The following is a 23,485-nucleotide window of genomic DNA, read 5'->3' on the forward strand; positions in this document are numbered from 1 at the left end:
CTTCTTCCCTCTCTTCTTCTCTCTCCCCCTTTTACCCCTTTGTCTCTCTACCTCTATTTCCCTCTTCTGTATTCCCCTTTTCTGTTGCTTTCCACTATTATACTTATTTTTCGAATTATTTTTCTTTTCTTTGGTTGTTTTTTTTAGTCTTAAATTCTCCATCCTCTTTCCCCCCTTTCCTTTTTCTTCCCCACATAGAGTTACTTGTTCATTAAAGATGGCTTCTTCTTTGTCCCAGTCTTCTTGTTTTGCAGTCTTTTCTTGTTGTTTCTCAGATCTCCATTTCTAAGAATTGAAAAACGAAGCCAAAAGAACCTTTCCCTTCTTGTGCATCTTCTTTGTACTTTTTAAGTTCCATTTTCAATTCATCCAAAAGTGATGCCATTGTAGAAATTTTTAAACAACCACCCGATTGATTTTAGTCATTCAAATATAATAACCAAAAATCCAAAAGTCACCAAGTAATCCAAATACATTCAAGCTGTTTATTTTTGCTCTTTCTTCCCCCCACCCTCTTTCTCTTCCTGGGGTTACTATTTAGTTGCAAAGTTTCAGTTAAAATGTATCTTTTAGAAGTCTTATTGAAATTTTACTTTAGATTCTTTTAAAGTCCAAGCAGTCTCCTCCCTCTTCCAGATCCTGCCCTTATTCTTTTTCTCTCCCTTCCTGCTTATAGAAGAAAAAGTTTTTAATGTCCAGAAATCTTTATTGTCCCTTTGGCATTTAGTTATATTTTTAGCTTAATTGCCTATTGATGCCAAAGCGGATTTTTCCAATTTCTTATTTAAGTCTCTTAGTTGTCAATATAAGGAAGGAGAGAGAAGGAAAAAAAAGCCAAACCTTTCCCTTTTCACTTTCTTTCGCTGCTTCTGACTTTTCTTTGGGAGCGATGTTATTTCTTGTAAAATTTAAATTCCAGGGTATCTTAGTTGTTGCTTTTTCAACTTAGCCCGGTCAGCCAAAACTTTCATTTCTTATCTTCCTCCTGCACGTTCTTTTCCGGTTGAGTTCTTTTTTGAGGTGGCCATTTCTGACCACCACTCCTACCACCTTCAGGAAAGGGAGTAATGGCTAGCTGAGGAGGAGAGATGTGGCTCTCCTTGACCCTGCTGGCAGTCTCCCCCCTCTTCACCACCTCTACGGGGTGGCTTAGTCCCGAAACCAGCCGGCTCGGGGCGCTCCAGCGGCAAGCCCAGGCAGAAACCGTGCATGATCGTGGATTCCTGTCTGTCACCAAAGCCCTTCAAACCGGAAGTCAAGAGATGTTTTGCTTCTTGTAGGAGTGCCAGCTAATTGGGTCTAGTTGTGTTCTGCTTATAGAAGGCAGTGGAGTGTTCTAAAAAAGGGGGGGGACTCATGTGCACTTAGCACATATCCCTAGAAAATATTTGTATAGGGTAGGCAACCTTTTTTGAATTTACAAGATATAATTCTTTCTTCAAAGCTAGGCCTTGAAGGCTCACAAAGTGATTGTGTTACCAGAGAAGGCAGGACTGGCATTTTAATGACTTGAAGGAAGGGAAAATGCCCTGCTTGTTTTTTTAAACTTAAACTTGATGTATTAAGTCCCCACTTTTCTCATAACTCTTGGTATATTTCCACCTGAGTGCCAAAGCTTCATCCATTTCACAGGGCAACTATGTATTGTTTTGAGATCCATCTTTTATTTGTGATAATGATATCTAGGTGTACTTTCTTTGAAGCTGTCATCTTTTATATGCCACATAGAAAATTTTCCAGGACAAACCCTTCTGCCTCTATGGCCTCCTCTGAGCAAATTTCATATCCTGTATTTCTCAGGATGTGGTTGCATCATCTCTGTCATTAATACATCATAGAACATAGAATAATAAGATTGGAGAGGATCTTGGAGGTCTTATAGTCCAATCTTGCTCAAGCAGGAGATCTTACCATTCCATACAAATGGTTTTCCAGTCTCTTCTTGCAAGCCTCCAGTGATGGAGCACTCACAACTTATAGAGGCAAGTCATTCCACTGATTAATTGTTCTCATTGTCAGGAAACTTCTCCTTAGTTTAAGATTGGATCTCTCCTTAATGATCTTCTACCCATTACTTTTTGTCCTGCCCTCAGGTGCTCTGGAGAATAGGCTGACCTCTCTTTTTTCTGTGATAGCCCCTCAAGCATTGGAAGACTGCTATCATATTACTCCTAGCTCTTCTCTTCATTAGACTAAACCAGGGGTTGGCCACCCATGGCTCTGGAGCTATATGTGGCTCTTTCATTCCTCTGCTGTAGCTCCCTGTTGTTGGTCAGTACCACAAGTTTGAGGGAGCTTCTGGTCGGGTGGGGGGGGGGGTAGCACTGAGCACCAGTAGGAGACTTTATGGCAAGGGGCGGGTTTTCTGGTCGGCTCCATAATTGATAGGGTTTTGGTTAGGACAGGTAGAGGAAAAAGGATGCCACTCTAGGAGGAGACTGTATGGTGGGGGAACCAGACTTCTGGCTGGCTCCAGAATTGAATGGGGGGCTTCTGGTTGGGATCTTTGTGGCTCCTGCTGTTTTCTTTTATGTGGGAAATGGGTCCAAATGACTTTTGAATGTTTAAGGTTGCCGACCCCTGGATTAGACACATCTAGTTCCCTCAATTGTTCATCATATGTTTAGCCTCCAGATCCTAAACTTTGTTATGCTTCTCTGCACTGTTTCTAGAGTCTCAACATCTTTTTAATCATGGTGACTAGAATTGGATGCAGTATTCCAGGTTTAATTCAAGTACAAATTATGTTTCTTCTGTGAGGACTGAACACTATTCCTGAGTTCCAGAAGGGTAAAAACTCTTCTATGACTTTAGTTTCCAATAATTACACTATTGATGGGGCTTGCCACTTCGTTTGATTCTCTTCGGTTGGCCAAATGCGCCATTGTTTTCTGGGAAGAAAAAATTATTAGGAAAGCTCCTGTCAAACTCCATTGGAGTTTGATTTAATCAACCCTGATAAGAATTCAAGTAATTTTGCCCACAAAGAATCATGCTGGCTACTCACAATGAAGCTCAGATGATACTAAAGCATTTGCTGAGGCCACCAAGAGCTGGGTCATCATTTTGAATAGCCGTGAAGAGTTCTATTGGATAATTCTCTGCAGATAGAAAGAGAAAAGAAATATGTTGTTTCTTTTCCTGCTTGATTGCTATGGCATGGTTTTTAATGTAATAGCTATACAGCAATCAAATTAATCCACAGACCTGCATGACAATTATTCATCCTTATTGTCCTCATACTTCACTGGCTGCAACTGTTCCATATACCATAAGGCCAGGGCATTATGTGCTTTTATGTGCGACAAAAAAAACACCACCACCCCCCCCCCCCCCCCCCCCCCCCCCCCCCCCCCCCCCCCCCCCCCCCCCCCCCCCCCCCCCCCCCCCCCCCCCCCCCCCCCCCCCCCCCCCCCCCCCCCCCCCCCCCCCCCCCCCCCCCCCCCCTTGGGATATTGAAAACCTATCCTATACATGGGAGAATATATATCCCCCAACCTCCTAGTATCTTATCAGATCCATTAATCTGATCTGGTCCCTGTCTCTGTAGATGAGAATTTGCTGAAACTGCTCAATCTTTAGGAGATACTGTACCCTTTCTTGGACATACATGTAAAACAAAGGTTTCCTTCCCAGGACATAATGAAGGAATCACTTTCCTCATAGATAGATTCTAAAACAATCTGGTTGATGTACACAGGAGGGAATCCTGAGCCATGCTTGCCAAAGTAACTTCAGTATAATGTTGATGTATCCCAAAATCAAAACTACATCTAAAATTGCTTGCACCAGAAGAGGAAAGCAGTGGCTAATGCATCAACTCTATCATCATTTACTCTTGCGCTCAGAATAAGGCACGTGCCTTTTAATGTAGTGAAGGTTTGGAAACAGCCCTGGAAAGAAAGATGGTATGTTAATGGATTATAGAAACACCACTTCTCTAAGCGCTACATGCCCATCAATTTGGCATAGGATGCTCAGCTTGGCTGCAGATGAGCTTATATATTCCAAGTCACTGTCATTTGCACCAGTTGGTCACTTATATAAATATTGTCTGTTATATATACTGTATATATATATATTCCTTTGCTCCATGTTACGTAAATAGCAGCAACGTTTCCAGGCTAGACTATCCCCCTCATTAAATAGCATCATAAAAATGGCAGGAGTACAAAAGATATCAAGAAGCAAAAAAGGCAAAAGAAGTCATCAGACTGGTGCAGTAGTTTAGGTGCTGAACTAAAAACCAGGAAACTATGAATTCTAGACCTCCCTTAGGCACAGTAGCCAACTGGATGACCTTGGGTCACCTGGTCATTCTCTCTTTCAACCCACATTATTGTGGTTAGGAAGATAGGAGGCAGGAACATTACATATAGAGTCTTGAGTTGCACAAAAGACAGGTTGTCCTCAATTTACAATAGTTAGTGACTGTTCGAAGTTACAAGGGCACTGGAAAACATAACTTATGGTCATTTTACAACCTTTGTAGCATCTCTATGAACATGTGATCAAAATTCAGATGCTTCATACTTATGACCATCGTTGCGTCCCAAAGTCATGTGATCAGCTTTTGCAACCTTTTGTCAAGAAAAATCAATGGGGAAGCCAGATTCACTTAACAACCAGGTGACTAACTTATCAACTGCAGTGATTCACTTAACAACTATGGGAAGTAATGTCGTAAAATGGGGCAAAACTCACTTAACAAATGTCTCACTTAACAACAGAAATTTTGCTCTCAGTTGTGGTCCTAAGTCGAGGACTACCTGTAAAGGTGGGGATATAAATGTAATAATAAATATCAATTAAAAATACCAATATAGGGGTGCAACAGTAGAGAACATAAAAATAAAGAAACATAAAAATAATTTAAAAAAAAACAAACAAAAACCTAATCCACAGGATTCGTATGAATTTGCCCAGTTAAACAATTATCCTATGACTCAAACTTCCCCATAAGGCCTGGAAAGATGTACACTAACTCCAAGGGAAGGTGTTAAAAAGGATCTTATTTCTAAAGTGTGCCTAGGAGATGTAGCATTTTATGTTTTCCACCATATTAGCACTGCTTTGCAGTCAGAGGTATTAATCAGTGGAGGGTATCAAATTGTAGAGGCACGGATGTCCCCTACAGGAGGTGGTTCTCTGGATACAGAGCACAGAAAAGAGAGAGACTAAAAAAAATAGATTATGGTTCCTATCCCCTAGACCAGTGGTCACCAGCCGGTGGGCCAGGAACCACTGATGGTCCACAAGAAAATTTTGGTGGTCAGCAGAGAAATGTCTCCCCCAAAGCAATTAATCCAGGCTGCACGGGAACACAAGGCTGCACCACCCACATGGCCCGCCCACCTACTGGCCCTCACTCTTCGGCCAAGCAAAAACCTTACCTTGAATAGAGCCATGCAAGCTGGAACTGGAAAGTAAGACCAATGGCAGGGGAGGGAAATTTGCCCTGGGATGGCTTGCTGACATTGGTGGGAAAGTCGGTTCCATATTCCAAAGCTGCAGAAGTCACAAGACTGGCCCTTTGGTCATCCCGGAGCAGCTGCTCCTCCACCCGGATGCACCAGCCTGCAATGGACTGGAGGAGCTGCTCCGGGATGACCAAAGGGCCAGTCCTGTGACTGCTACAGCTGTGGAATATGGGACTGGACCACGGTGGGGTTGGAGATCTCTGCCATAGGGAGTGGCACATGTAATGTGCAAATTTGGAGGTGGTGCAACGTGCAAAAAGCAGTGCAGCCCTCACCAGCCAGGACAAGGTAATGGTGCTGTTGCTGCAAGAGAGAGGCGGCGGCACAGGCGGACAGAAGCAGTGATGGAGATGGCTGGAAGGTATGGGAGTGCCACGCTACTTGCATTTGTGTGGCATCAGCATTCCACCTTCACTCGAGGAGCCCGGCCGAAGTTGCCCGTGCTGCTCGCACTTCAGTGCTTTGAATCCCAGGGACAGGAGTTCGACCAAGCTACCTGCAAAATCATCTCTTGAGGAACTCTCATGGAGAGAAGCAGCCGGAGTCACTCTCATCTCTCAAAAGCCCAGCTGAAGTTTCCCGCACTGCTTCTGCGAGCAGGTAGCTTGGCTGAACTCCTGTTGGGTGCACTCAGTTCTGCTCCTCGGCCTAGACCTCTCTGACATGGTTGGACCTGCTGGTAGTTTGCACTACTGCCAGCACAGCTCTCAGCTTCATTGGAACAGTTAAGCCCCCCACCACGTCAAGGCGGCACCCCGTGGGGGGTGGTTCCCTGACTGGGAAATGAACCCGGGCCGTGGCGGTGAGAGCGCCAAATCCTAACCACTAGACCACCAGGGATCCTAAGCCTGAAAAAGTGGTCGAAAATGAGCATGCAAAACTACTTCCGAATACAGACTGACAAAGTTTTGGAACACAATACCCCGGATATCACGATTGTGGAGAAGAAAAAAGTGTGGATCGTTGACATTGCCATACCTGGTAACAGCACAATCAATGAGAAACAACTTGAAAAAGTCACCAGGTATCAGGACTTGAGAATCGAACTGCGGAGACTCTGGCATAAACCAGTGCAGATGGTTCCAATAGTACTCGGCACACTGGGTGCTGTGCCTAAAGACCCAGGCAAGGTTATCTCGTTTGCTGTGTATACTGTCATTTTTGTGTAGTGTAAATAATAATAATAATAATAATAATAATAATAATAATAATAATAATAATAATAATAATAATAATAATAATAATAATAATAAATAATCACAAATGCACTGTTTGATTCAAGACAATTACTGCCTTGGAAAAGAAACTGTTTCTCAATCTATTAGTCCTCATTTTAAGACACCTATAATGCCTCCCCAATGGTAACAGTTCAAAATATGAATGTCCAGGATGAGAACGGTCTGTGGAGATTTTTAGTGTTCTAGAGAGGAGTCCGATCTTCGCAATCTCTTGCAAAGAAGAAAGAGAGCAAGCAATGGTTTTTTTGTGCTGTGTTTATAGCTCTCTGGAGCATCTTCTTTTCCACCACAGAGCATCCAGCATACCACACACATACACACAATATGCCAAAATGCTCTCGATGGTAGAATGGTAAAAAGTAACCAGGAACTTCTCACCCAAACCACTCTTTTTCAGCAACCTCAGAATGAGTTGGATTCCAGAATTCAGGAGGTTTTTCTTAGGACAGCCAGCAGTCAAACGTCTTCGGGCTTAGCTAGGTTCAGGAACAGCCAGGCTGCAATTTCTAGCTGGAGCCCTAGAGGAAGGCAGCCTGATCCCCCTCTGAACAATCCTGCCAGCCTAGCATATAATTCTTAATGCTATGTTATGTTTTCCCTGCTTGTTGTCCAAGCTCACAAAGCAGCCTTTGTTCAGGCTGCTGCAGCACTTCCTCTTGCTGGCTAATTGGAAACACTGCAGTCACTTTTCTTCCAGATTTTTTGCTGTCCACTGGGCCTGGAGGAACATCTGTGCAGCAAAGGCAGCACAAGGACCTCTTCAGGAACAAACGAGCTAGCAGCTGTTGAAAGAATCTAGAGTGCTGGCTTCCAGAAGAACGCCAGCGGGAAGTTAGGCTCTGAGATAGAGGTCTCTTATCTTAGGCACGACTGTGGTTGGACCCAGAGGAAAAGGGTTTGTAGTTAGAATTTTTTTGTCCAGGGAACCCAGGTTTTGATTGACAGCAGCAGCTTTCTTGGATATTAGGTGGGAGCTTGTTCTGATTAGCTATTGGATATAAGGACTGGATATAATCTCTTCTGGATGCAATGCAGGTGATCTGACTCTACGCTAGAGCTGCGTCCTTGACCAATTTTTAATTGAAATGTGGCAGAACCAAACAGGTTTGGGTTTTCACATAATTCTGGGCATCAACTGAGTCCATCCTGTGTCACTGGGGCATACCTCAGTCTCTAGACACAGGGGTGTAAAACTGGCAGCCATGGGTCAGATGTGTCATGCACAGGCCAGGCCCACCCCAGTTCCATGAAGGGGGAAAACATCACAATAGTCATGTGATGGCAACGTAACACTGTGAATTTGACACCCATGCTCTACTTGGTAAGTTTATGACTTGTGGACTTTAACTCTCAGAATTCCTGAGCTAACATGACCAGAGGAGGAATTCTGGGAGTTGAACTCCACAAGTCTTAAAGCTGTCAAGTTTGAAGACCCCTGCTCCAGAGGATACTCTTTCTCTCTTAAGTCAGAAAAATAAACCTCAGAATTGATTCAAGTCTAAGTTAGGCTCAGGGTTGGGATTCAAATTTTTTAACAACCGGTTCTGTGGGCGTGGCTAAGTTGGTGGGCGTGGCTTGATGGTCATGTTATTGGCTGGGCGTGGCCAACTCAACATCACTCACATCAAGGCACGCATCCCCTCGCCTGGCCTCTAATGACTGTAGGGATGCAGCAACAGTCATAAGTGTGAAAATGGTCATAAGTCACTTTTTTCAGTGCCATTGTAACTTTGAATGGTCACTCCACACAAGCAAAGTACCAGCAAAGGAGGGAGAAAGACATTCCAGAGACATTCTTGAGACAGGAAGTCTAGTCCTGCCAAGAATGTTATAAGGGTTAACGGAGAGGCAGTTTCTGTAAGCAACACCAGAATGTTTCCTTCCTGCCTTCCTTACAGGATTAGGCCAGGAATTTCTTCTAACAACCGGTTCTCCGAACTGCTCAGAATGTTAACAACTGGTTCTAGAGAATAGGTGCGAACTTGTAGAATCCCACCGCTGGTTAGGCTTTTTAAAACAAACAAAACACGCTTTTCTTCCAGCTTTAAAAATATCTTCAAAACGTCCTGCAAGAGAAACAGTTCTATTTGCTTCCAGATGAAACGTTCATATTGCAACCCATTTGAGTGTTTCATCACTTGCACCTAATCATGGAATAAAATGTCCTGGAGACATGTTTTCCCTGCTATGCTCTGTGATGTAATCTTCTGCTATGACTAATATTGGCTGAAGGAATCTTGAGCTGTTCTAATGTTAAAGCCGTGTTTTTCCCTTGAGCCATCAGCATCCAAGGAAAGCTACAGGGTATCTTAGACTTTGTTAGAGACGAAGTCTCTGATTTGCAGCAGGTAGGAATCAGAGAAGAGCTTATGGACTGGTTTAAACAGAGGGGGGCGCGTACCCCCTCCTGGCTCATCACTTCTTCAGCTCTCTAAGCCAGCCTTTTGATCGTGTCTCTGTAGGTAGCTGAGGAATTGTTTCTATGGTTATTTTATTATTTTTGTTCACCTGTCAAGCAGGTAGGACTGCTTTTGTACAACCTATTTGTTCTTTGCTTTTCTTTAGCTTCACAGCAAGAAAATTGCATCTCTGCAACTGTGTTTATTTGCCTTGGTATTATTGCCACAAACACCAGTCCTGTGATCAGAGGCCATCTGTGGCCTATAATTGTCCACTTCATTTTCAGTAGTAACAGTGGCACAGCAAGTGAAAGCATAACAGTAGTTGTGCTGAGTCAAATCAGATCTGCCTAGTCCAGCATCCTCTCTCTATAGCAGCCTTGGAATAATTATAAGTCCTGTTAGATGAAGAGGGACAGACTCTATTCTTTATGGACCTGATAGCCAGAGATTTTCTGCCTCAACTGGGTAATCCTGTTTTTAGGTGTCATATCCAGTAGCACCAGTGGTGGGATTCAATTTTTTTTTACTACCGGTTCTGTGGGTGTGGTTTGGTGGGCGTGGTGTGGCTTGGTGGATGTGGCTTGGTTGGAAGGATATTGCAAAATCCCCATTCCCTCTCCACCCCACTAACCTGCTTTCCAGCTCCGTTCTCCTGTGCAGGGGAACAAAAGAAGACCCAGCCAATCAGCTGGGACTTGGGAGGCAGAGAATAGATGGGGTCGGGGCCAATCAGAGGTAGTATTTGCTGGTCCTCCAAACTACTCCAAATTTCCACTATCGGTTCTCCAGAACTGGTCAGAACCTGCTGAATACCACCTCTGGAAATTGTCAAGATCATGTCATGCTTATGCAAGTATAATTTTAGCGCCTTTTTTTTAGCTATTAGTATTTTTGTGGGGAAGTAAAACTGTCGGATCTGTATGTTACCTGCCTGCCTCCCAACAGCTGTTTGAGAAGCAAAACTTAAAAACACCCAAACTTTTTCCCATCATGGAAGCAGTAATGGAAATGGCTTTATTTCTTTAATGCCTAATGCCTTTATTACCTAATGAGGACAAGTTTTGCACCCCTTGCAATACGTTGCTGTTGTTCTTATCTGCTCCTTTTATTTCTGTCAATAGTGGCCACGCTTGTTCCTACAATACACTATCCTTGTTTAATATCCTTATTTTGTTGGCTCAAACTAACTTCAAGCATTCTGCCTGCCGACTCCACTTCTTTCTGTCACTTTAACACTGGAGCAAAGAAGGGCAGGTCTCTTTTTAACACTGGAGTACCAGTGAATATGTGCTGCTTACAATGCACATGCATTGGCCTTATCCTCAACTGACCCTCCCGTTATTATCTCCCACTTATGTACTTGCTATGGAAACGGATGACAACTTTTGAAGAGCCCTGAGAGGTGTCCTTGCATTCCCTCCAAAGGGTGTGAGGCTGGCAGAAAATCTTTATTGGTTTTTCTCTGGTGCCCAGTCTATAACCACTTGCCCATATTAAGCAGTTTCTGGTTTTGTTTCTGTATTGGGTTGGCTTGTACTACACTGACTCCTGCATATGTTAAATCAAAGTAGTCTCCCCACAATACCGTGCTCTAGAATGAATGTAACTGTTGCTGTCCTTCCAATATTTATTAGGAGTATCCCATGGTCAAGGAAACAAAGCTCTTTTGGGGAAACAGCCACTGATTTTGCAATGACTTTAATCATGGCAAATTTCAGCAGTATAAATTCACCTTTTCTATTTCTTAACAGTCATCAGAGTCGCCTTGTTTAGAATGTCCTTTTTTTCTAGTTTTTTTTTTTTAAATTGGCTAAGCATGCTGTGTAAACACAAATATCATGCTTTAGCTTTATGTATGAAGGATTAATGCATTTTCGTTTATTACACTTTTTAAAACCCTGGCTTAGCATGCTGTTTGGGCACAGTAACAGATTCTAGCCTTGTATCAAATAACTCACTGGTATGTGATATATGCTAAGCAGAGGTTGGAGCCAAGCAGGCTGGCCAGGTTCTCTGCCCACCCCAACTTCAAACTCACTTGAAAGGGAATGTGTGTGTGTGTGTGTGTGTGTTCATTTGAGCATGAATGCACATTTTTTCCTCTTCTGGGAATCTAATAAAACAGAGTCTCAGATAATGTGAAAAGCTCTGTTCACATTCAGATTAACTCAGTTATCACCATCCTGTACCTCGGTGGCATATTTTTAGTCTCTTTCAATTTTTTGGAAGTTCTTTTTATTTCAGAAGCAAAGAATAATCTTATTAACCCAGAGATATCTCTAAAGGATCTATTGGTTTTGTTGCCATTGCCAAACACCTTTCTGATTTGAAACTTTTATTTTCTTCCCCCTCTGTGCATATTGTTGGAATGTATAGGAAAGGTGCAATATAGATGGGAAGAAAAGAGGAAAGAAAAGGAAGAGGAAAAAAAGGCATGATTTTGAAATTAGTTTTTGACTAGCGCTTGTCTTGCCAAAGTACGAATAACATAAAACCAACTTCAGAAAAACGTCTAAAAAGAAGAAATAGGAAAAGGAACATTTACTCTATCTACCTATACACTTATGCCCATGATGGGCATGGTGGATCAGTATTTTAAGACATATACAGACAAAACAGTGCTATATCCATGGCGACATGAAACCTCATATACAATTCCAAGTGCAGCTGACAATGAAAAGCAAGGAAAACAGTCAAAAAAGATTGATATATAGAAACAACTTATACTTGCTACGTAATGGAAGATCAGTGGAAGATTTAATTTCATCATTTTATTCTGGCTAAATGAATCTTGGGATCAGGAGTTTTTCCACTGACAATGTTTTAAATGACCATTAGCCCATTCTTTCCCCGTAGCAATTCCTCTTGTAGCATTATCTGAGTTCTAAACGTAGACATTTTTCACACAGCCATGTAGAAAATGACGTGAAAACAAACCAGAACGTTCTAAACCTTAATATTTCCACAGAGAAGAAAGCTTACTGTGTTCAATACATTTATTTCTAGGCAAATATAAGATGCCATGCCACCAACCAATTATTGCTCGATCGTTCAGCCTTGCCTCCTGAGACCATTAAGTCCAAGTGCTGTGAAAATGTTCTGATAGTAAGAGAAGCTCTCTGATCTCCAACAAATGTAGCATACAGATCTAATACACTAAGAAAAAAGGCATTCAAGAAAGGCTTAGGGGTAGGTAATTTTTTTTCAACTGGTAAGAACATTTGGGTTCAGAGAGTATGTCATGAGTAGCAGTGGATGAACCCCTCTGTATCCAGAAATTTATCCTCTATGATCCTGGGTGGGGTTGCACAACACGGTACATAACTTAAGGGCTATCTTGGACTCATAGCTTCTGCTTGACAAGCAAGTGGCAGCTGTGTCCAGGAGCCCTTTGCCCAACTTCATGTTGTGTGCCAGTTATGCCCCTTTCTGGATACACAGATCCTCAGTCACTCATGCCCTGGTTATCTCCCAGTTGGACTATTTCAATGCACTCTACATGAGGCTACCCTTGAAAAGTATCCAGAAGCTTCAGCTCATGCAGAATGTGAACCAAAGAAGGGTACATATAACTTTTGCTGCATGAACTGCAGTGGGTGCCAGTTTCATTCTGGACCTTATTCAAGGTGTTGGTTATTGCCTATATGGCATAGGAGGTGTTGGTTATTGCCTATATGGCATAGGACCAGGCTACCTACAGAACCGGCTTCATCCCATCAAATTGGCCCATCCCATTCATTCAGGCAGAGAAGGCATGCTACAAACGCCATCAATCAACGGATTTTGACTGGCGAGGTCTAGATCTTACCTACAGAAGTGAGGAAAGCCCCCATCTTTTGGCCTTCTTTAAAGGAGTCAGAATTTGCTTGTGTAGCCTAGCATAAGAGACACAGAGGCTCACACAACCATAGGGCTGGCTGGCCACATAAAAATGCCCCCTGCCTGTATTAACAACAGTTAATATCCCATCTTGGAATTCTTCCCCTTCTGAAATTTTTATAATGTTGTTTTTATCATTTAAAATTTCTTAATCCTAAATCATTCCGATTTTAATGTTTATTGATGATAGTGTACTCTGCCCAAAACTCTTCTCCAAGGGAGTTGGGCAATTAAGACATATGAAGAATAAATAAAGCCACCCACCATTTGTATCATTTCAGGATTTCCATGGGCCAAATGTGAAGCCTGGAGCCATTCTTGGAAATAAATGTGCTATCAGAGAAATCCACTTTGGACTTCAGTGTGACATTTATTCATTTATCATTTTAAAAAAATCAACTATTTAAAAATTCAGATGGTGCAGAATACTTGGCGGGCACTGACTTTAATGGGCGCCATGATATCTACTCCTAGGCTAAAATTAGCATGCCTTATACAGCCCAGGTTCATGCTTTTTGAAATCTTAGACAAAATCTTTTTTTTCTCCTTATTGCAATATGATTAGGAGTTTGGAAGTTCTGCATGGAGAGGAAGGGGTTATATTTATGTAGTGAATTATATAAACAAGAAGATCAGGGGGGAGTAGTCAAGTTCTCCATGCTTCTCTATCTCAGTAACCCTTCTTACATTTTTAGAATTCTACAAAAAGGTTAATCTCATTAGTCCCAAAGGAGTTACAACTCTCCAGAGTACAGTATTTCTAACATGATCAGATAGATTGACTGAGTGCCTGGAGAAGGCCTGTCAAAAACTAAGGAAAGACCCCCATATAAACAACTCAGGACTGCGTTCAGGAAGCATCTCGGCTGTGATCCTAGAACATTTGTGACATCTCTGAATTTAAGGTTGTAAAAGTTATTCAGCTCCTGCAGGGAAAGATGGAAAAGGTGCACTAATCTGGAGAAGCCACAGTTGAGGTTTGGAAGCATTCACATGCAATGCTGCCTTCTGTGTTCTTAGATCTTCTGGATGTGTTCGCTTGTGTAGGCTGGGGACCCTGACCATTGCTATTCGAAAGTGCTGAAGGCACAATTCATGGAAAGCTGCTTTCAAAAGAAATCTTAAGCAGTAAGTTGACTGTTGAGAATAAGAACCCTCATCCCCCTCCCCATTTTTAAGTGAGGGGGCATGTGTTGGGGCAGTCGATGAAGGCTGTTAGAAAGGCAAATTCAGTCACATGCAAACTGCTTGGCCTTTCCATCCTACGTAGTCTGCCATCTCAAAGCACAGTCCATTGTGTCTGTAGGCCAGCAAAATCCTCCCCAGAAATTCCACAGGCCTTTCCCCAACCATCAATATGGGTTCTGTTGTGGCTCGCCCTGTTTCTTGTCTCCTAAAGCAGGACAAGAAAAAGGGCCCTTTGTCTGAGGCTTGAAAGGAATAGTCCAATCCCACAGTTGGCTTGCAATCCTAATGTCAACTATTTGTTGCCTTGGCATTTCACATAAATAAGCTCTTCCCCCTCCCCCACTTTCTTCCACCCCACAAATATCTGAAAGCTTCTCCTTCGACTTGCTCCGCCCGAAAGCTTTCTTTAGCATAGGGGTCTTAGTACCAGGCAGAGAAGAGTCTGATCAAAGTAACAAAGCTATATTCCCTATCCAGGGAAACAGGCAACAGGGAAGTCAGAAGAGAACAGAAGAAAATAGCAGAGTTGGAAGACACCTTGGATTTCTTCTAATCCAACCCCCTGCACAAGCAGGAGACCCTTTACATTCCAGACAAATTCCGTCCAATCTCTTCTTAAAAGCCTTCAGTGAGTTTAAAAGTCACTAAAATTAAGGTCAGAGTCACCCAACATTCCTGAACTTCTTGAACTTTTTCATAAATGGATGCTTTCTGCAGTAAAGGTGTTGGATTGGCTAACTCTTGTTTAGGAGTCAATCTCCTTAATCCCAAAGCAGATGTGCTTTCATAGATATATATGCACATAGAGACGCCCTAGAAGAAATGGTTGTACTGTAGAGCAATTGAAGATTTTGGCGCTTGAAATGTCCCTCCTCTGGTTTGCAGGTGGCTTATGTGAACCCTGGGAAAATCGCCACCTGCTAATGCAGAATATTCTCCACATCTGGCAGTATCATGGTCCACTATAGTTCCTTTTCTGTACAAATAGAACAGCTCCAGGTCCCAACACTAGAGCAACAGTTAGCTCATTCCTCCAAAATCAATAATATGATTATGATATAGACACGTCTTGTTCAAAGCTGTCAGGAAAGTCAGTCAGGAAAACTAACAGACCACTTACTTCAGCTTTGTGTCACCTCCAGAACAGTGGTGGGATTCAAAATTTTTTATTACTGGTTCTGTGGGCATGGCTTGGTGGGCGTGGCATGGCTTGGTGGGTGTGGCTTGGTAGGTGTGGCAAGGGAAGGATACTGTAAAATCTCCATTCCCACCCCACTCCAGGGAAGGATACTGCAAAATCCCATTCCCGACCCACCCCACTAACCTGCTTTCCAGCTCCGTTCTCCTGTATAGGGGAACAAAAGAAGACCCAGCCAAACAGCTGGGACTCGGCAGGCAGAGAATAGATGGGGGCGGGGCCAGTCAGAGATGGTATTTGCCAGTTCTCCAAACTACTCAAAATTTCTGCTATCGATTTTCCAGATCTGGTCAGAACTTGCTGTGAGTGAGGATGAAAACCATATGCCAAAATAAATAAGGGACAAGGTTGGGGCCTTTCAGTCTTTGAGTATGTGTTGAATGATGAGGGTAAAGAGCTAGCAATACTCTGTGTTTTTTTAAAAGTAGGAACAGTCATGGTAGCTCTTCCAGGTTTTTTTAAAATGTCCATTTGCAAAAGGGTTTCCCCCCAGAATTACTTTTATCTGTCCTTCTTTGCTTTTACTACTAGTTCTACACATTATCTGGACATTTTGAATTGTAGACAGCCAATTTAATTTTATTTCTCTTTTCCCCAGCCCTTTCCACTATCATCCCATGCCCTGCACACAAACTATATTTAAACAGAACAAATGTTAAAATGGCCTCCCTGTCAGCTTCTTGTTGGAATTGTGTATAGTACCACAGTTTTAATATGTTATATCCACCCCCACTCACCCCTTTCCCCTTTCCTAACACATCAATTCTGTTTTGGTCTTATTTCTCCATGCTCATGTTGGCCCGACAGTGGGAAGCCATTGGACAAAAGCTTTTCAGTCAAAGGGGAATCTTTTCCAAGAGTTGTATCTGCCAAGTTTTGCTTCAAAGGATTTGTTCCCATTAAATGGCTTCCTGCCATGTGCTGTAAACTTAATCAGTCTAATGGACATAATACAAAAATAAATTGTTTCTTGATTGTAGTAACTATAAAGAAGACCAAGAAAGTTAGCCAAATGGTAGAGTTTATAGGTACAATGTTAAAGATGCGGTGATAGGATAGAGCTTTGTCCCATAAAACTGGAATTAATTTGTTTTAGGGTCCTTCTACCTAAGGCTTCTGAGCCAGTTTGAAAACAATCTGGATGCCTATGTCTCAGTGACATCAATAGTATTCAATGTAGAGATTATTTATTTTTGGCTCATCTGCACTGTATTAATCATGCCACAATGCTAGGAGACCTCCACAGTGAGAAGCAGTTTTGCACAAGCTATGTCTGTAGCATAATCATATTATTGATTTTACAGGAATGAGCCAACTGCTACAAAGCTAGGGAATGTTGTTGTTTGTTATTTTTTGTTTTATGCTGTAGCTCCATTTTCCCATTGGATGGAACTCTTATCTGATTGTGTTCCTTTTGGCAGAATTGCCTTTAATATTTTTTTTTGGGGGGGGGATTTGGGATAAAACACTATGTCAGTGTTAATGCACTTTATATTTTCACTGGAGTATGCTGATAGCTTTGAAAAGGGTATGCCACAGCCACTGTGAAAATATCTGCTTCAACCAGAAAGCCAGGCGGGAATGCAGAAGAAAGGCAAGGTTGCCCCACCTTACCTTAACTCACCCAGTGTAAGAGAAGGGAGAGGGAAACTTAAGGCTTTCAAGATTATATTATAACACTGTGTAACAATGAAGTAGATTCCAGGAGCTCTTGTGCTATCTCAAAGAGTTGAGGGGGCAACTGTGTCAACGACAGAACTGCATGGATTAAAACATTTAAATTATAGAGCTACTAGTACAATCCCATTTTCTAAAGAACCCCAATGTGAAAGGAATAATGGTGACCTGTAAATTGCTTTCAATCTTTTCCTTACTAAACTATTCCTTTACAGTTGATACATTTTGAGCATCTCCAATAAGAGTGAAATTTGCCAAAGGAGTTAGATAACATATCAGTCCTTATTATGATCAATGTCAAGCATGATGATGTTGATACTATCCATTCAGTCATGTCTGACTCTTGGCAATTCCATGGGACAGGACTCTCCACATCTTTCAATTTTGCACTACTTCTTTGAGTTGTTTTATGCTGTCCTATGCTGTGGCTGGTATGAGCTTAGAGGGTATCCACCGTATTTTTTGGCAGCTTGATTTACTTTTACCGCTAACTTCCAAACATAATTTCTTTCTCCAGTGAACTCCTCCACACTGACATGGCAAAAATAATGACCAGCATAGGAGTTCGATAATTTCTTGAATCCTTCTACAGCTTCTCTTTCCCCTTAACCTTTTTCTAGAGAGGCTCTTGATTTTAGAATTAGCACATTTAATTTTTTTATCTTGTTTCTGGCCTGTGTCTCTTAGCCTTTCCCTGTGAAACTCATCAAACAGTTTCCAGGCTTCTCTTTTGCAGCTTAAAAAGCCAGAGCTTGAGGGATGGTTTTTATGAATGATTCTGTGCTGCATCTTGCTTTGCTTTGGCCAAACTATTGGGTGGGGTCAGAGAGGAGAAGTAAGATCAATTTCATATTACAGTTAATTAGTACACAAATTAACTCCTGGAGAACAGAAATGAAGTTCAAGGTTTGTAATGCCTATTGGGGGGGAAAAAAATCCCCAGAAACATATAGGGATGTGAATACCTTTGAATAATCCCACAAATAAATTGTTTCACTGGGGAAAAATGAATTTTATAAGTGTGGGAAATAACATCAAAGAAAATATATCTAAAGCTTTTCCATGCAGCAATCTTAAGCTCTTGGACTCCCATGTATAAACCAGCTGGAAATGAAATCAGCTGAAGAAATGCTTTCCCAGGTTTCAATTTTTCTCTTTGTTTTGTATGCAGGGACAGCCTGATATCATGCCTGGACTTTGGTGAATTTAACTGGACTGACAAAAACAAAACAAACTGTTACATTTTTACAATTTGTCCTGAACTTTTGCTAGAAGAGGAAAGTGATACAATTGTCAATTTTACCTGATTTTTTTTAAAGCAGGTTGATCCTTTTACTATGCTATCACTCAGATCTTTCCTTTCCTGTTAAAAAGTCCATTTTTTTTCATTATTCCATTGATGTATATATCTTATGTGTTTATAAATAAAATGGCCATGAAGGGTAGTAACGGGTGATTGAAGCAGCGCCTCAACCTTGGCAACCTTAAGATGTGTGAACTTCACACAATGGATGGGGAATTCTGGGAGTTGAAGTCCACATATCTTAAATGTGCTGAGGCTGGGAAACATGGACTGAAGGGAACGGGTGTTCCTGTCACAATGCATCATAGTCAGTTGGAGTGGCTAATGTATGCCAGATCCTGAAGATGAAACTCAAATTCTTTGGCCACCTAATGAGAAGGAAGGACTCACCAGAGAAGAGCCTAATGCTGGGAATGGTTAAGGGCAAAAGAAGAAGGGAATAGCAGCAGGGCTGGGATTCAATCGGTGTTACTACCGGTTCAGTGACTACGTTTTGCATGCATGTGTAAAAAACCTTAAGCTGTGCCGCCCGGACAGCTGAAAAGTGCTGCACACGAGTGCGCAGCATTTGAAAAGCCACTTTTTTTCCTGCTTTTTCAAACTCAGCTACACTGCGCAAAGCAGCTGAGGTTGAAAAAGCAGGAAATAAAGGACACGTAAGTGCCCGGGTGGGCGGATGGGCCAAACAGCAGCAAACACAGAACTGGTTCAGTGTCTGCTGCTCTTCAGAGCTACCAGCTCTATAGAGCTGGGCAGAACCGGTAGCATCCCTCCTCTGGATAGCAGAGAATGAGGTGGCTGGATGGAATCACTGAAGCAGTCAGCGTGACCTTAAATAGACTCCATGGGATGGTAGAGGACAGGAAGGCATGGAGGAATGTTGTCCATGGGGTCACGATGACTTCGCAACACAACACAACAATGTATGCCTATACCACTTCAGCCAGTTTGAGTAGAAAACACTACCTTGCTTCATGATTTTGGTTCTTCCTGGCATTGGAAATAGCTGTGCAACATATTGTCATGTTGTCAGTTTTATTACTGTGGAAGGTTTTCAAACATACATGGCTAGTGTTATACATACATGGCTAGTGTATGTATGTTTCAAACATACATGGCTAGTGTTATACATACATGGCTAGTGTATGTATGTTTCAAACATACATGGCTAGTGTTATACTACTCCCCTACACCAACAGAGTCCAGTTCTGTCCACCAACCAGATTGAAGCAGAGCTCATGGTAATTAAACACCTTGTTACTAATTAAAAACATTTGGCCTTCCTCTCCTGTCTGCCTCTACATTTTAACACACTCACGTGAAGCACTTTTTCTATGTACAGATTGTGCATTTTATTGTGCGGTTTGAACTATGTCTAGACAGATATTCAGTGGGACTTCCTCATAAACGTACATGTCTGGAGTCCAAGCCTTTAGTACTGGAATTTTTTTCATGATGGTGTCTATCGATAACAGTTCAATGGTTGGATGCTTTATTATTTATGACAGAGCCAGATGAGGAAGTGTCCTTCAGATATTCATTTGTTGAATTATATTTACATATATACAATAATATATAGACAGTTTTCACAAATAATAATATATAATAAAGTTTTCACTAATAATTCAGCTGTCAATAACATGAGGAAATCAATAGTTACTATAATTTCCCAAAGTCTTTTTGCTATTTTTTAAAATGTTATCTCTGTAAATTCTCTCTGCCACATATGTTTTCATTTCAAGGTTTTATATTGACCAATGGTATTTTCTTTTTATTATGCCAAATGTCTCCACCCTTGTGACCTCTAGATGTGTTTGGACTATGTGTCTACACTTGAAGTCAGCCTGATTTGGTGAAACTGCCGTAGTATTTGGGGCATCTGATTTGTGAACAGATAAATCTTTCTTATGGCAGCCTCCTTAGGAGAAGACCCACCATGTTTATAATTCATGATATGCCTCTCAGAAGGTTTGCTTAGCTTTGCAGCGAAAAAATGGTTTCTTCTGATTTGTAGGAAACAGGTTATTCTCTGGAGGTGGAGCAATTTGGGTTTGAAATGCTTCTCCTAAAATGTTCTTTTTCTTTTGGGTTCCAGATCGGTCTTTGAAATCAGGGAATATTGGTATCCCATCCCATCTCATCCACGTGTGCCACTGGCCAGCCTACACCACTTACACGTCACCCATGGTTAAGAATTTTATTGAACAAGACAAATCAAGAAGTGCCACGTTGCTGAAAGCATCTCATTTGAGCAGTCTAGCACAGCACCGCAGGAAGACCAGCCAAGACTTGCAAAGGAAATCTAGCCCTGGTTCTCAGGAATCAGAGGCAGCTCAACCAGGTCCAGAAGAGTCCCAACTTACTGCCACTGTTAGCTTCTGTTGGGCTCAAAAGGATTCCCTAGGCCATCGTGGTGGCCTGGGAGGGCAAGGCAGCTTTTTGCCTAAAAGTAATTTGGTCATTTTTGCCAAGAAAAGAAACCCTTTACGTGTGCTGCCAATGAAGCTGCCAGATATTTCCCAGAGGGGAAAGAACAAAGAGTCATGCTGCACTAAAATTTCTTAGCAACTAATATTTATTTTGAGAGCATTTTTTTTTTAGAAACTGGATAAAGGATGTATGCTGGCAACATTAAGAAAAGGAGTCTGACACGCAAAAGAGTGTACTGTATTAATGAAAATTCAACACTGCCCAATAAGACCGTGAGTCAACCATTTAAACCTGATCATCGCAGGCCCTGGTACAGTTACAAAAACTGTGGATGTGCTTTACTTATATCTACACAAGCCTATGGACTCTGGAAGCCATCCTACACATTCAGATTATATTAATGACAGATCAATCCTTTTTTCTTTTTCTTTTTTTCATTATCCCCTCTCTGCTTTTGAGAGAATGGCTTGCCTGTTCTGGGCAAATATGCACATGATGGAAGGGACAAGACCTGCCTTATCACATTGAATTCATTACTTTTCTAGATACACGAATGAACATTAAACAGCATCATGACAGTTGTGCATTTACTAAAAAGAAAGTGACAATGTGGAATAGACTGTCTGGCGCACTGCAGTATATAAATGTCCTATAAAAGCTCCTCCTGAACTCCTCTTTGTTGCCAAAAGGAGCACCAAACTGAAATTCCATAGGGAGTGAACCTGATATAGCCAACGCAGGACAGATAAACTGTGCAAGCTGATATAGTTGGGCACAAGGAAAACCACCCAAAATCAGACTAAACATTTTACCTTGAGTTCCACAGCCAGATGACACTTTCAGTTTGGTGTTAGTGAAATGGGAATTTCCCAAACACAGATTCTTTCTAGTTTATTGGACTGCAAAACCATCATACCACTGCCATTATTCATTTATTATTTGTATGTAAGATACCTAGCTCTCCTTTTGGGACAGATGAAAAGTTAGTGTACATGTTGCTTCTTCTTATTTTTTTGCCCTACTGGGAAGTAGGACTAAGGATTTAGGACTAGGACTTAGTAGGACTAAGAGAGCCTGGCCTAAAGTTTTCGTGTTTTAATGAGCTTTCATTTTAAAGATAGATGAGAGTAGAGTGCTCTTAATCCAATATCATTGGAGGACACAATATTGTCTACACCTAACTTATCACACAGCATAAATATTTATTTCTTATTTGCTTTGTTAGTTTTTCTTTGTTACCTATATTATATGATTTAAAAAGTGTGAGAATGCTAAGGTCCCATTCTGTAGATCTTGTTGCTAATCTGACATCTTTCGGGGTTTTTATATGATAACTCCCATCATACCCAGAAATGTCCATATTGATTTGGGAGTGTGACAGCTGTAGTCCTAGAGACACTATTCCAGTTTTTAAAATAAAAACTGCAAAACAATTATAGTAATAAAATATCTCTCAGTAGTTTATAACCTAGATAAAATAAGGCACCTCTTGTCTGATTTGTACCTGATTTGTTATGAATATCCATAGGAGGGACTTTTTTAGGAGAGTGCCATGTAGAATTTTCTGAGAGGTTTAAATGGGTTTAACTTATCAATGTATACAAAGGTTTTCAAAAAGTTCTTGATGAAGTTCCTCATTATGGAAAAAGTAAATTTAACCATCATGCATTGCTAGCTGGTTAAAAATCAGAAAGACAACAGTAGAAGTAAATAAGCAACTTTTGTAGTGGTGGGAAGTAGGAAAGGTGCATCTTAAAGGATTTGGTTTGGGACCAATACTTTTTAACTTGTTCATAAATGACTCTTAACTAAGTGACGAACAGTGATCTTGCCAGGTTTTGGGGATAATTTTCACAAAGTGATCATTGTGAAAAGATTTACAATAATTACTTTAAACTGGGTAAATAGGTATCCACATGTTATCTCAGTATTTTTGAAATTAACTAGAAAAAGATCTTATGGATCTTATTGGATAGTTCAAAGAAAATGTCATGTCAGAGTGCTGTATCTATGAAAAAGTTATATTTCCTGTTGGGGAACTTTAGGAAATGGAAAAAAAAGTTTGTAATATCCTTAGACAAATTTATGATATAGCTGCATCCGGAGTACAGTATGATACATGATGTAAAAAAGGGGACACATATTTTTTTTCTTTCCTCCCTTAAAACTCTAGGACCAAGGGGGCATCCACTGAAGCTCAGAAAAATAGTTCATGCAGTGCCCAATAGACTTCTTTACCTCAAGATGTAGTAAGGGCCAGTAACTTGAATGACACTGAAATTCATGCAGGACAAGTCCCTTAAGTGCAATTAGTTACTTCCCAATTGGAAGTACTCCAAATACTAATTGCTGAAGAATAATGATGGGAATGGAGTATCTCCCTAATTCCAGCTTGAGAGCACTAATAATACATATATGGTGATAATCTATTTACCTGTAATTATGTTCAGAAGCCTATTGTACATCATCCTCATAACTCAAATAAAAGGAGAGTTCCTTCAAATTTTTGTCTTATAGAATTTTGGAAGAAAAATGTATTACATTTTGAAGAATGAAAAAGTCAGTCTGTTTTTTCAATTTTTTGTTATACCTTTTTGCCACTATGATTTTCTGGAAATGTAAGTATTTAAACTGTCTGTCTGTTCTGTCTGACTCTGTCTCTGTCTCTGTCTCTCTCTGTCTCTCTGTCT

The 23,485-nt window shown here is 41.2% G+C and overlaps 1 protein-coding gene and 1 non-coding gene across 2 annotated transcripts in view; one reads left to right on the top strand and one right to left on the bottom strand.

Annotated features, from left to right (window-relative positions):
• CDRT4 (CMT1A duplicated region transcript 4) overlaps positions 1–21,804 on the top strand; it is a 54,450-nt gene extending 32,646 nt beyond the window's left edge. Inside the window, exon 5 of the mRNA XM_087954084.1 lies at positions 20,461–21,804. Within this exon, the coding sequence (XP_087810210.1) occupies positions 20,461–20,930 (470 nt within the window). The 3' untranslated portion in view covers positions 20,931–21,804. The remainder of the gene's footprint in view (positions 1–20,460) is intronic.
• Positions 6,249–6,320, bottom strand: TRNAE-CUC (transfer RNA glutamic acid (anticodon CUC)). Its single transcript has one exon. It is a non-coding gene; the product is annotated as a tRNA-Glu (tRNA).
• Positions 21,805–23,485: the final 1,681 nt, after the last annotated feature.

This window comes from Notechis scutatus, chromosome 2 (genome assembly GCF_049901735.1).
Source record: "Notechis scutatus isolate UNSWTSFEM ecotype Mainland chromosome 2, rNotScu1.2, whole genome shotgun sequence".
Taxonomy (NCBI): Eukaryota; Metazoa; Chordata; class Lepidosauria; order Squamata; family Elapidae; genus Notechis; species Notechis scutatus.